The following is a 15580-nucleotide window of genomic DNA, read 5'->3' on the forward strand; positions in this document are numbered from 1 at the left end:
ACTGTGCATATAGTGTGGGATGGCCCCTACAGAAACAGACGATCAGTCTTTTCTACTTATTAGAAATAATGTTTCTATAGGCATTTGAAGTGGAAAAATGTGTATTTCTCCAAAACGCTACAGTAAAATAAGTCCATATATGGTGTGCATATAGTGTGGGATGGCCCCTACAGAAATCCATCATCAGTTTTTTCTACTTATTAGAAATAATGTTTCTATAGGCATTTGAAGTGGAAAAATGTGTATTTCTCCAAAACGCTACAGTAAAATAAGTCCATATATGGTGTGCATATAGTGGGGATGGCCCCTACAGAAACCACATCAGTTTTTTCTACTTATTAGAAATAATGTTTCTAAGGCATTTGAAGTTGAAAAATGTGTATTTCTCCAAAACGCTACAGTAAAATAAGTCCATATATGGTGTGCATATAGTGTGGGATGGCCCCTACAGAAATCCATCATCAGTTTTTTCTACTTATTAGAAATAAGTTTTCTATAGGCATTTGAAGTGGAAAAAATGTGTATTTCTCCAAAACGCTACAGTAAAATAAAGTCCATATATGGTGTGCATATAGTGTGGGATGGCCCCTACAAGAAATCCATCATCAGTTTTTCTACTTATTAGAAATAATGTTTCTATAGGCATTTCAAAGTTGAAAATAGTGTATTCTCCAAAACGCTACAGTAAAATAATCCATATATGGTGTGCATATAGTGTGGGATGGCCCCTACAGAAACCATCATCAGTTTTTCTACTTATTAGAAATAATGTTTCTATAGGCATTTCGAAGTTGAGAAATGTGTATTTCTCCAAAATGCTACAGTAAAATAAGTCCCATATATGGTGTGCATATAGTGTGGATGGCCCCTATAGAAACCCACATCAGTTTTTTCTACTTATTAGAAATAATAGTTTCCATAGGCATTTGAAGTAGAAAATATTGTATTTCTCCAAAACGTACAGTAAAATAAGTCCATATATGGTGTGCATATAGTGTGGGATGGCCCCTACAGAAATCCATCATCAGTTTTTTCTACTTATTAGAAATAATGTTTCTATAGGCATTTGAAGTGAAAAATGTGTATTTCTCCAAAAGCTACAGTAAAATAAGTCCATATATGGTGTGCATATAGGTGGGATGGCCCCTATAGAAACCCACATCAGTTTTTTCTACTTATTAGAAATATAGTTTCATAGGCATTTGAAGTGAAAAATTGTATTTCTCCAAAACGTACAGTAAAATAATCCATATATGTGTGCATATAGTGGGGATGGCCCTACAAACCCACCATCAATTTTTTTACTTATTGAGAAAAATGTTTTATAGGCATTTGAAGTGGAAAAATGTGTACTTTCTCCCAAAATCCGACTACAGTAAAATAATCCATATATGGTGTGCAGCATATGATGGGATGGCCCCTATAGAAATCATCATCAGTTTTTTCTACTTATTAGAAATAATGTTTCTAAGGCTTTTGAAGTGTGAAAAATGTGTATTTCTCCAAAACGCTACAGAAAAATAATCCATATATGGTGTGCATATAGTGTGGGATTGGCCCCTATAGAAATCCCTCATCAGTTTTTTCTACTTATTAGAAATAAATGTTTCTATAGGCATTTGAAGTGGAAAAATGTGTATTTCTCCAAAACGCTACAGTAAAATAATTCCATATATGGTGTGCATATATGTGGGATGGCTCCCTACAGAAATCCGATCCATCAGTTTTTTCTACTTATTAGAAATAATGTTTCTATAGGCATTTGAAGTTTGAAAAATGTGTATTTCTCCAAAACGCTACAGTAAAATAAGTCCATATATGGTGTGCATATAGTGTGGGATGGCCCCTACAGAAATCCATCATCAGTTTTTTCTACTTATTAGAAATAATGTTTCTATAGGCATTTGAAGTGGAGAAATGTGTATTTCTCCAAAACGCTACAGTAAATTAAGTCCATATATGGTGTGCATATAGTGTGGGATGGCCCCTATAGAAATCCACCATCAGTTTTTTCTACTTATTAGAATATAATGTTTCTATAGGCATTTTAAGTGGAAAATGTGTATTTCTCCAAAACGCTACAGTAAAATAAATCCATATATGGTGTGCATATAGTGTGGGATGGCCCCTATAGAAACCCACCATCAGTTTTTTCTACTTATTAGAAATAATGTTTCTATAGGCATTTGAAGTGGAGAAAAATGTGTATTTCTCCAAAACGCTCACAGTAAAATAAGTCCATATATGGTGTGGCATATAGAGTGGGATGAGCCCCTATAGAAACCCACCCCTCAGTTTTTTCTACTTATTAGAAATAAAGTTTCTATAGGCATTTGAAGTGGAAAAATATTGTATTTCTCCAAAACGCCACAGTAAATATAAGTCCAATATATGGTGTGCATATAGTGTGGGATGGCCCCTATAGAAACCACACCATCAGTTTTTTCTACTTATGAGAAATAATGTTTGTATAGTCAATTATATTGGAATAATATTTTTCAAACAAAATGCTTTCAAAAAACATACTGTAATTAAATCTGTTCAAATCCATGGGTACTGTAATTGCAAACTGCATAAACAGTTTTATTTGCAGGACAAAGGTCTAGAAGGCATTAAAATAATACATATTTAAGATACAGACAGAGACATTGGTTTCACAATATAACGTTACAGCAATCATAATGCAAACATTCGGAGAAAAAACCTGCATAAATTACGACAAAAACGAGATATTCTAAACGTAAAACAAGAAATATGTTATTGACAAGAGACGCGGATCATCTACATTTAAATAAAGCTTTACAAGCGGTGTTCCGTAATGTACCGTAAACCACTCAATAAGCGCGCATCTGAACCTAAACGCGGCTGGCTTGACCGTGTATTTTCAAACCGCGGCTGGCTTGACCGCAGTGGTCCGACTAATGCGCTGCACGACACACGAATATGCTCCGTAACCCTAAAACACTAACAATAAAGCCTTGACTGCCACAACTAACTAAGAGTAAACCGGAAACTAAAGCATGTTTTACAAATATCCGGAAACAAAATTCAATGTTTCAGTCCTAGTGCATTGTGCTAGCTGAAGACTGTAACGTTAGCTGTAGCTCCAGATCCTATAGCCTGCAAAGATAAACGCCTGAATAACTGTTTTAATAATAAAAGATCATGTACTGGACACTTACCTCGATCACACTAGATACCCAAAAATCCCATCAGAGTAAAAAGGCGACTTTACACTGTATAATAAGCGACTTTAATACTCAGATAACTCATCTGTTTTGAAGACGCGTGTATAAAATGGGCCGGAGATAGTCACTGTGACGTACTGCCAGCCTCACTTTCACTTTTGCTTTGTTCAAAATTTCACACTCCTTTGTATGAGAGATATGACAAAACAATCTGAATTTGAATTTCGTAAATCTGAATTATTGACAATGTTTTTTAACAAAACTGAATATTATATGGGAGTTAAAATAGTTTTGAATTAGATTTTGATTTCGAATTTATTTTTTTACTTGAATATTGAACATTTGAAATTTAACACAATTGCTTTTTTTAAGGCAGAGTTTTATAGGCATGCATTTTCAAACAACATATTTTTTGCTCTGAATTCTTAGATTGCAAATATCCAGTTTTTTTTTAATACAGCCTCACGTTTTCAAGATGAAGAAGAAATTCGGAACATCAAATTCAATTTTCTAAAATTCAAAACGCAGAAATTCAGATCGTACAGAAAGTAGGTCAGAGGTCGTCCACAGGGAAGAGTAGAAGATCTCGGAAAAGTCAAACGGAGCGCTTTGGCCACAATGGCCAGTTATTTGTTCTTATTATCCAATCAAACTCCAAACATGCTGTTTTGGAGAGTGGAACTTCTTACATTGCAATAAAAAGGATTTACATTTTTCAAATTGCGACCACGCCCACAAGACTACACGGGTTGATCGTTTGTTGTTGCTGCAGCATAGCCAAGCTCATATCGCTGCAATCTTAGGCTGCTGCCCGGGATGTGTGCGCTCACTGCCTGCGTTTTTGCCTGCTGTGCCTCCACTGTTTGCGCTCACTCCCAGCGTTTGCTGTTGGTGCTTTTACCCACTGTGTGCTTAGTGCACGCTCGCTGACTGAGAGAGTCAGACTCTCGTGTAAAGTTAGACTGATCGCCGGTTCTAACCCTGATCTGAGCAGATTTCAGTCGGAATGGCTGCACGTCAAAATTAGTTTATAACCTTTATCGCTTCATGTATGTCTGTATTTATTAATTTCTTTATTCATGCACTTTATTATACACTTTATTAAGTCATTTCTCATCGTCCATAGAAAATTACGCTCTGATGTAATACACGTACGGTGGCTGATGTTATTGATGTAAGAATGGATGAGATATATTTTGAAATATCTAATTCACTGTAAAGAAAAACGGTACAGTTTTAATAAAAATACACATGGAAATGACAAAATTCCACTCGGGTCCTAAATTGCTCTCCTGAAATCAAAGTACATCCCAATGAATGAATGCAGCCTCTTCATGAATCCTCTATAAAAGCACATATGACATATAAGTCACTGAGATGGTCTCTGTGTGATCAAAATGTGCCATGAATGACTGTATTAATGAATGAGGTACACCACTGGCGCTTTAAAAGGGGGAGGAGATGGAAATAAACTCTGGGTTTACCAAAGATAACCTGCTCCCGACCAGGTTAGGTTCACATAGTAAGTTACTATGGTTACTGACTCTGAGTATAAGTACCTCTCCTTTAGAAACGGGCTTGAGTTACCCCTCTTTCTCGGGTTTGACATACCTCACATTCTGAAACAGAAAACCCAGAGTTTCCCTCATTTCAGGGTTAATTTACTCAGAGTTTTCACTGAAACGGGCCCTGGTCATTTCCTGACAAACATGGATCTAATGAGACTCTTGGATCTGAAAGATCTACATTCTTGTCAGCCAAAGTTGGTTCAATCAACTGTAAATGAAGTAGAATTATAAAATGAACTGTACTGACTTGAGTGGAAATGATCATTATTTGTTGATGTTGCAGTATTCTGATGTCTAATACTGGATTTAATGGGGATCAGATAATAGCTTCGTATTATTTCAGATTATTATTTCAGATTACTCAGAGGTACAGATGTCTCAGGGTGTGAGGGGTTTGATCTCTGAGCTGACTCCAGAACAGCACGACCTTCATCTGTGATCTTACAAGACCTCAAACTGTGGAGAAGAACAACACACTCTTCAGTTCAGACACACACATCACATTCTCTGAAAAACTACACTGATCATTCATTCATCTCTCATATCACATATTCTCATACAGTATTTGTCTCATGTAAACATATCATTTCATAAAACAAATCATACAATCTTACTTCAGTGTCTCCAGTTTACAGTGAGGATTCTCCAGTACATCACAGATCAGCTTCACTCCTGAATCTCCTACATTATTACCAGACAGATCCAGATGTGTCAGGTGTGAGGGGTTTGATCTCAGAGCTGAAGTCAGAGCAACACAACCTTCATCTGTGATCTCACAACAGCTCATCCTGTAAAGAACAAAGACACACAGTCTGTTCACACACAGATCAAATCTACAGTGAGTTGAATTTGTTTCTCTTCTTGTGATCATTTATCGTTTATATACCGTCATTCTTTCTGTGTTTGTGTTTCTCTTTCTGAAGGATTTGTTTTTATTTTTCCCATCATATTTCAAATGTAATGTTTTATGTTTGTGACTTCAGTTATCAAATACATTACTGAATTAAAATACTATAAATTCATTACAGATGTAATGTTAGTAAGGGATAATCCACGTCTAGCCGTCTAGGCCAAGAACCACCCAACGTGCCTCCGTGAAGTGCATCAAAACCCTTTAATGCACGCCTAGCCATGGATTATCCTGCTTAAACCATGGTCATTTGCCAAGTTAAAGCTGTTATTGATGTTTACAGTGCTATTTTTGATCAGACAGGTGAAAAGTTATTTTTGTCAGTTAATTTCAAACGATCAAACTGACGGGAACTACCTGTGCATTAAACGGTTTTAATGCACACCTTCCAGCCAATCAGAATCCAGTATTTAAACAGACCATGGTATAATCTACAAAGTATATGTGATTTCTGTCTGGGCATCAGATCACAATCTTACATCAGTTTCTTCAGTTTACAGTGAGGATTCTCCAGTACAGTAGAGATCAGCTTCAGTCCTGAATCTCTTAAATCATTCACAGACAGGTGCAGACCTCTCAGGTGTGAGGGGTTTGATCTCAGAGCTGAAGTCAGAGCAACACAACCTTCATCTGTGATAGAACACCTCCACAACCTGTAGAGAACAGAGACACACGCTTCAGTCTGTCAGGTCAGACACACAAATGTGACAAATTATGTTTCTTCACTCTACAGTCAGCAGGGCTCTAGACTGCGACCAAACGGTCGCATTTTGCGACTATTTTAACTGCTAGTGCGACCAGTTTTTCTTAATGGTCGCACCGGTGCGACTGCCAAATTGGTCAATTTTTGCGTATTATAAATTTAAATCGCATAGGGAGTCAGAGCACAAAATACAAAATAAAAATAAAGTTCTCTTTCACGCCTTATTACTCTGAAACGGACATATAAACACAAAATTACGTCAAAACTCCCAGGACCTGGAGTTCGCTGGGCCTGGTGTCAATAAAAGTTGTCATTTCAGTAACAAGGGCGTTTTCAGTTCTGACACTTACAGGATGTTCGCTTGAATACGATTACCTCTTATATAACAAAAGCCCGGGTTAAAATTGATGTCTTAATTCATGACACCTTTAAAGGGGCAGCAGCATAATAAAGATTATGGGGAAGTCGGGGCCTAATGGTTAGAGAGGGACTCGTGACCAGAAGGTTGCCGGTTGGATCCTCAGGGCCGGCGGGTAACGACTGAGGTGCCCTTGAGCAAGGCACCTGACCCCTACTTGCTCCCCGGGCTTTGCAGTGATAGCTGCCCACTGCTCCGGGTGTACGTGTGGTCACCACTTGTGCGTGTGTTCACTACTCTCTGGATGGGTTAAATGCAGAGGTCACATTCCTGGTATGGGTCACCATATCTGACTAATAGGTCACTTTCACTTCACTTCATCTCTGTTTATAATGTTCATCAAACAACAAAGGACGGGCCCAAAAACACTCACTGATATTTAAGGAATTGTGTTCTCTTATATGAGTTGTTCACAACAAATAAAGGAAGAAAGTAGCTTTACAGGGATAATGGGCAACTTATAACACACCAAAGACACAGAAAAACAAGTATTCGCACCATATGACCCCTTTAAGAAAGATGTGCTTTAAATATGGTAAAGTGTTTAAAGAGAGTTTACTTATACAATAAAAATCATTAAATCATAAACAAGCAATAAGCCCCACGAAGTAGTGGGTTATAGTTCATTTTACAGTGCAGCTAAGGGCGTTGTGGCACGACGCGAAGTGGAGTCATTAAACCCCCTTAGCTGTTATAAAATGCACTGTAACCCACTGCTTCGCGGGGCTTATTGCTTTTATAAAACTGTTATTCCATATGCGTAGCAAGGTTTCATAAAATAAAGTAAATAAAGTGATATTTAGGCTATGTAATGTGGTCAGCCGTTATAAATCGGGGTATTTTATAACAGCTTAGAACTCAGCTCAGCCAATCAGAATCAAGGACCAGAACTGAGCATTTATAATAATGTATTAAACACATTTGAATGAAGTTTTAGTGATTCTTTTTTCTTACCTCACCCCATGACTCTGGTGCTACCAAATTAAGACCTTGTTCTTTATTTGCCATTTCAGTCACAATTATTTCAATCACTTACAGATTTTTACACTATTTTATATAACTGATGTTTTTAGGGTTGATGAAAGAGAATGTTTTATTCAATCTTACTTCAGTGTCTCCAGTTTACAGTGAGGATTCTCCAGTACATCACAGATCAGCTTCACTCCTGAATCTCCTACATTATTACCAGACAGATCCAGATGTGTCAGGTGTGAGGGGTTTGATCTCAGAGCTGAAGTCAGAGCAACACAACCTTCATCTGTGATCTTACACTGACTCAACCTGTAAAAACAACACAACATGAATCTCCCACACCTGCAAGTTCATTCAAATGTAGTATATTAAAGGCTATTGAATGAGGATGAAAGAGAATGTTTTATTCAATCTTACTTCAGTGTCTCCAGTTTACAGTGAGGATTCTCCAGTACATCACAGATCAGCTTCAGTCCTGAATCTCTTATAAGTTTATTATAAGACAGATCCAGTTCTTTCAGGTGTGAGGGGTTTGATGTCAGAGCTGAACTCAGAGCAGCACAACCTTCAGCTGTGATATCACAGAAGTTCAAACTGTGGAGAACAACACAGTTTTCAGTTCAGACACACAGATCAGAGGCAACATTAATGATGAAAACCATGTACGGTTTTTCCATTCCTATGACATCTTTTACAGGGAAGACTTTATTTCAGCAAGATAATGCTAAGCCGCTTCGCTTCATAGTAGTAGAGTCCAGGAGCTGAACTGACATGTCTGAACTCCAGACCTATCACCAATTAAAACATGTTACACATCATGAAACTGTTGAGCAGCTAGGATCCTGTACTAGACACAAATGGGACAACATTCAACTCCCAAAACTCCAGAAACTGGTCTCCTCAGTAAACACGGCCCTGTCCCAACTTTTAAAATGTGTTGCTGCCATTAAATTCAAAATTACTTTTTTTAATGATATGTTTTCTCAGTTTAAACATTTGATATGTTATATTGTAAATAACATGATTGTAGATAACAAACGAGTTTTGACAAAAATTCTGTTTTTACGTACATTTTACACATCGTCCTAACTCTGATTTGGGGTTGTAAATGGTTATGAAATGTATTATATACAAATAAATTATAGAATATGAGACATAAAACCAGCACTGTAATAAAAACCTGTTTAAAGGGACACTTCCCTCAAAAATGAAAATTCTGTCATCATTTCCTCACCTTCGAGTTGTTACAAATCTGTATAAATGTCTTTGTTCTGATGAACACGGAGAAACATATTTGGAAGAATGCTTGTAACCAAACAGATCTTGCACCCCATTGACTACCACAGTAGGAAAAAATACTTTCTTTTTTTTGTTCTGTTGAACACAGAAGAAGATATTTTTAAGAATGTAGGACAGCAAACAGTTCTGGGGCACTTTTGACTTCTATTGTATTTTTCCTACTATGGGAGTCAATGGGGGGTAAAATCTGTTTGGTTATAAGCATTCTTCCAAATATCTTTCTCTGTGTTCATTAGAAAAAAGACATTTATACAGGTTTGGAACAACTCGAAGGTGAGTAAATGATGACAGAATTTTCATTTTTGGGTGAAGTATCCATTTGAGTGAACTGACATTAATATTTTGAAACATTTACACTGAGACAACCTTACTTCAGTGTCTCCCGTTTACAGTGAGGATTCTCCAGTACATCACAGATCAGCTTCACTCCTGAATCTCCAAGATTATTACTGAACAGATCCAGATGTGTCAGGTGTGAGGGGTTTGATCTCAGAGCTGAAGTCAGAGCAGCATAACCTTCATCTGTGATACAACAATAACTCAACCTGTAAAGAACAGACACACACTTCAGTCTGGCAGTTTAGACACACATATTTGATGAATGTTTCACTACATTTGTTTGGCATATTTTTATTAATTCGTGTTATTCTAACAATTATTAGTGAAATGATGATTAAAGAGAATGTTTTACTCAATCTTACTTCAGTTTCTCTAGTTTACAGTGAGGATTCTCCAGTCCAGCAGAGATCAGCTTCACTCCGGAATCTCTCAGATTATTCTCAATCAGATTCAGTTGTGTCATTTGTGAATGGTTTGATCTCAGAGCTGAACTCAAGAGCAACACTACCTTTATCTGTGATAGGATAATCACTCAATCTGTAGAGAGATCAATAAAAAATGGTTGCTGAACATAAAATGAACACTTGATCAATCAACACCATCAAACTGTGATGTAAGAATACACATCAACTCTCTGTACCGCTTAAAAGTTCTGCTTTTGACACTTGCTGTTTTACATGACACCCTTGATGTTCTTTTGGTAACACTAGTTACGTTTCCATCCATAGTTACAAATTTAACAAAATTGTAATATTGCATGAAACACTTGTGAATAAATCCAAAAAGAACAAAATCCTCCTTTCCTGATAAACTGGCACCAAATATCACTCAGAAAAATGGACGTTTCTCCAATAGCAGAACTGTAGGTTGTTTTTTATAAATATATATAAATTGCTTGCGCCTCAGACCGCACAGAAGAAACATAATAAACGCAGCTTTCGGAGGCGGATAAGACAGTTAATATCGAACCACTTTCACGACAGACTTTAGCTAATTCATTTCAGAACAACATTCCAGATGCTGTGCAACTAGACCAGACCGTACGGAAATTGTTACTCCTGTCATGGTTATGTGTGGGTCTGTCATGTCTTTTATTTTGAAGTGTTAGTTGTAGTCATTGTCTGTGGTCTTTGTAGTCTTTTGAGTAGCCCTGCCCTTATTGTTTCATTGTCATCAGGTGTGCCTTGTTAGTCTTTAATCCCTGAGTGTATATATACCAGTGTTTCATTTGTCTAGGGTTGGTTATTGAATGTACATAATGTGTTGCCTAGTCATTGTTTTCTGGTTATTGGGTCATGTCATTGATTATTGTTCATGTTTACTTTATTAAATACTTTAGCTGCACTTGGATCCTGCTCTCAGTTTCATGTTTTGGGACAACAACGTTACAACTCCACATGACTTCTGTGATGTGCATCAGGGAATTTATTCTGTAATGTTTCCTTTGTAGTTTTTGTGCATTTCTTCTTAACGGATAAAAAATTATCCCACCCAATTGAGCGCAAATGTACAGTATTTTAGGCACATTTTTTAAATTTATGTGCATCTTGCCGTTACCATCCTAGGTTTTTCTATGCGATATTCCAAAATGTGCATTAATATAGGTGGATGTAAACATAACAATGATTAACCCTAAATAAGTAATCATAGAATAATTAAATGTATTTATATTTTCACAATCAACTGAGTGTTGCTAGCTTTACTTACTGAACTTTTCTGGATTCTTTAATCACAGGCTGCAGTTTCACAAGAACTTCATCCGCTGTATTTTCACCTCCAATAAATTTATTCAGATCAAGTTCATCCAAATACTGTTCAGACATCAGCAACACAAAAACTAAAGCTGACCACTGTGAAGAGGAGAATTTGGACTGTGTTACCGATCTAGATTTCACATGATGTTGAATCTCCTGCAGCAGTGAATCATCATCCAGTTCATTCAGACAGTGAATCAGATTGATGGATTTCTCTGGAGACAGATTCAAACTGATCTTCTGTTTAATGTACTTAACAGTGTCCTCTTTCTTGTAGGAGCATCTTCTTATCTGTGTCAGTAGATTCTGTAAGAGAGTTTGATTGGACTCCAGTGAGAGACCCAGAAGAAAACGCAGGAAAAGATCCAGATGTCCATTCTGACTCTGCAAAGCTTCATCTACAGCTCTCTGATGAAACTCAAATAATAAAACCTGTTCTGTTGATTTCTTTTTCACTCTGCTCCGAACTCTTGAAAGCCGACCTGCTCCAAACACATTTCTCTTGTTGTTTGTGATGGAGATGTGAGCATAAAGAGCTGCGAGATGTTCCTGAACGCTCAGATGAACAAAGCAGTAAACTTTCCCCTGATACAAGCCAAACTCCTCTCTGAAGATCTGAGTGCACAATCCTGAGTACACTGATGCTTCTGCTACATCAATGCCACACTCTCTCAGGTCCTCATCATAGAAGATCATGTTGCCTTTCACGAGCTGCTCAAACGCCAGTTTGGCCAGTTTGAAGATCATGTCTTCATCATTCTTCACCTTCTTCTCATAGTCCTTCTGATGTTTGATGTTTGTCTGAATGATCAGGAAGTGTGTGTACATCTGAGTGAGAGTCTTGGGGATCTCTCCTTCACTCTCTGCTTCACTCAACATTCTCTCTAGAACAGTGGCTGAAATCCAGCAGAACACTGGGATGTGACACATGATGTAGAGGCTCCTGGATGACTTCAGGTGTGAGATGATTCTGTTGGCCAGACTCTCATCGCTGATTCTCTTGCTGAAGTATTCCTCCTTCTGTTTGTCAGTGAAGCCTCGTACCTCTGTGACTCGATCCACACACTCAGAGGGGATGAGATCAGCTGCCGCTGGTCTGGAGGTGATCCAGATGAGAGCGGAGGGAAGCAGATTCCCCAACATGAGGTTTGTCAGCATCACGTCCACTGAGGCTGATTCACTGACATCACACAACCTCACACTGCTGTGAAAATCCAGAGACACACGACACTCATCCAAACCATCAAAGATGAACAACACTTTATAGTCACCGCTGGAGATTTCCATTTCTTTTGTCTCTGGGAAGAAAAGATGAAGATGTAAAAGACTGAGTGTTTTCTTCTTTATCAAGTTGATCTCTCTGAAAGGAAGTGGAAATATGAGGTGGACGTCCTGATTCTCTTTCCCTTCAGCCCAGTCCAGAATGAACTTCTGCACAGAGACGGTTTTTCCAATGCCAGCGACTCCCTTTGTCAGCACACGTCTGATGGGTTTGTCTTGTGCAGGTAAAGCTTTAAAGATGTCATTGCATTTGATGGGTGTGTCCTCTGTTGCTGTTCTCCTGTATTGTGTCTCAATCTGTCTCACCTCATGTTCATTACTGATCTCTCCACTTTCACTCTCTGTGATGTAGAGCTCTGTGTAGATCTCATTCAGCAGTGTTGGGTTTCTCTCACCTGATTTTCCCTCACACAAACACTCAAACTTCTTCCTCAGATTTGATTTGAATGTGTTGAGGACTTCGGCAAATTGACAATAATAACTGTGAACAGATTATTATAGAAATTAAAGTACTTTTGTAGAACCATAAAGAGATAAATCCATGGGTTAATTTTTTTGTGTTCATACTGTCTCATGTGTGTAAAGTTGGTTGATATCAGAACTGTACTATGAAGGGCAACAGACCATCTCACTAAACAATTACTGCATGTATAAATCATTTAAAAGTCGAGACTCTAGACACTTTTATTTTACCTCGAACTATAGCAGTCACTTTCATCAGAGTGTAGATCATTTACAGACTGATCATTCACAGATGCTCTGATCTGATCTGCTGAGTCTGATCCAGACAACATTAATGACCTTCAACAGAGTATAAAGACGGTGAGACACAATCAGGCTGCTTCATATTACATTTACATTTATGCATTTGGCAGACGCTTTTATCCAAAGTGACTTACATTGCATTGTATTATACATTTTGTTTCTGACTATGTGCAATCCCCTGGGATTGAACCCATGATGCTGGCATTGCTAGTGCCATGCTCTAACCACTGAGCCACAGGAAAGCTATTATATATATATATATTACTGGACTAGAAAGCTTTTAAGCACATATTTTGGCATATTTTTACAGAACTGTTGTACCTTAGATCAGGTGATGCGTCTCCATCCTTAAATTGTATTGGTCTACTCATAGACCCATCACTCTTCATAGACACACAGCTGATCTCAGGTGAGTCTGATCTCCTCAGATGGACTGATCTGTAACAATACATAGATGTTTGATAGCTGAATTTCCAAAACAGTCATGTCTTTTTAGGTTTAATAGGTGTATTTATAAAAGAGCTACAAGGCTAGTTTATTTATATAGCACCTGTCATACATAACTGTAATTTACTGCTTTACACAGAAATGAAAAGATACATACGTCCAAAAAAGATGTATATAAGTCTAAAATGTCTTGCACATTGTGATTCATGACAAAATTATTGTACCTCTGCCCAGGCAATGTGTCTCCATCCTTAAACTGTATTGGTCTGCTCATAGAGCCATCACTTTTCATGGACACACAGCTGATCTCAGGCGAGTCTGATCTCTTCAGCTGGACTGATCTGTAACAATGAACAATCTGTGACATTATACCATAGGGATTCTTAGTTGTTGTTTGTTGCATCAAGCAATGCAAGTTTATTGATATAGCAGATATAATACCCAATGGTAGTCTAAATTGCTTTACAAAGAAATGGAAAAAAAACATTTTAAAATGTCCTGCATATTTTTACAGAACTGTTGTACCTCTGATCAGGTGATGTGTCTCTGTCCTTAAATTGTATTGGTCTACTCATAGACCCATCACTCTTTATGGACACACAGCTGATCTCAGGTGAGTCTGATCTCTTCTGATGGACTGATCTGTGACAGAACAGTATACAGTAGATGCTTGATAACTGAACTTCCAAAACAATTCAAATTAAACCTAAAACTGTCTCTTCTTATGTTAATTTATAACAGAGAAAGGCTAGTTTATTTATTTAGTGAATATCATACACAACTGTAATGCTCTAGATAGAAATGATAAAGGTACATAAATATCTAAAATGTCTTTCATACTGTGGTTCATGACAGCTGTTGTACCTTTGAACAGGCAATGCGTTTCCATCCTTAAATTCTGTTAGTTTCTCCATAGACCCATCACTCTTCATAGACACACAGCTGATCTCAGGAGAGTCTGATCTCTTCTGCTCGACTGATTTGTAACAGTGACATTATACAACAGATTTCTGACAACTTGTGTTTTCAGTTGTTTGTGTTTGGGTTTCTCAGTTTCACTCATTCACAGTTCATGTACAGCTATGTGTATTTGATGATCATATCACATTACAACACATAGAATAAGCATATTCATATTAATGAATGTTTCATAAAAAATGTAAGACATTTTTTGAAAATACAATTTAAAAAATATAATTTGAAAACAAACATGTTACATTTAATATAAAAGACTACCTTAATTTTGATACCGAACATTGTTTTGAAGAAGTGTGTTTTGCTCAGGTGTAATATGGCTACAGGTAACATTGACAACATGAAAGGGGATCACGTGATCCGCTTTTCCCTGAGTGTTTCGGCCTTCATCATAATTGAAAATCTGTATATAGTTAATGCATTATCATTACAAATTCACATTACGATAAGAATAATTAAACGGGTTAAGTTGTGTTTGTCTTATTTAGATTAATTTACCTCAGGGGTGATTCGAGAGCAGCTGAGGAAGCGGGAGGAGGCTGAGGAAGAAACACTCCTACAAGATCTTGAAAAAATATAAAAAAACATGTAACGTTAACCACACAAACCATAGATATTCATTACTTACTAATATAACCAAATAAAAAAATATTATTTACGCTACAACATACAATCTGAATCTATACAACTATGCAGACAAACAGCATCCAGCTCGTGCTCGAAAAACCGCTTCTTTAACTGAGGTAAGGGAGCTGTCGATCAAAATATCACCAGCCAATGAGAATAAAGCGCTTTTAAGCCCCGCCTCTACGCAGCGTTTTCGTCTCACCCAGTTGTCTCGCATCAATCTCTCCACTTTCTTTTCTTTCTCCCACTGTGATGTAAAGCTCTGTAGTGTTGGGTTTGACGTTCCCTTACACTCAAACTTGTCCCTCAGATTTGATCTTTCACTCATGTTGAA

At 37.4% G+C, this 15580-nt stretch overlaps 1 protein-coding gene across 1 annotated transcript; it reads right to left on the minus strand.

Moving 5' to 3' along the window:
- Window positions 1–4236: 4236 nt before the first annotated feature.
- LOC130564724 (NACHT, LRR and PYD domains-containing protein 12-like) lies at window positions 4237–13928 on the minus strand. Its single transcript, XM_057351070.1, has 10 exons — window positions 13869–13928; window positions 13519–13635; window positions 13126–13233; window positions 11105–12913; window positions 9430–9603; window positions 8177–8353; window positions 7895–8068; window positions 6146–6319; window positions 5371–5544; window positions 4237–5212 (listed from the first exon to the last, which is right to left on the minus strand). The coding sequence occupies exons 1-10, from the start codon at window positions 13916–13918 to the stop codon at window positions 5104–5106; spliced, it is 3066 nt and encodes a 1021-aa protein (XP_057207053.1). The 5' UTR covers window positions 13919–13928; the 3' UTR covers window positions 4237–5103.
- Between the last annotated feature and the right edge of the window lie 1652 nt (window positions 13929–15580).

Source organism: Triplophysa rosa, linkage group LG14 (assembly GCF_024868665.1).
Source record: "Triplophysa rosa linkage group LG14, Trosa_1v2, whole genome shotgun sequence".
NCBI classification, from domain to species: Eukaryota; Metazoa; Chordata; class Actinopteri; order Cypriniformes; family Nemacheilidae; genus Triplophysa; species Triplophysa rosa.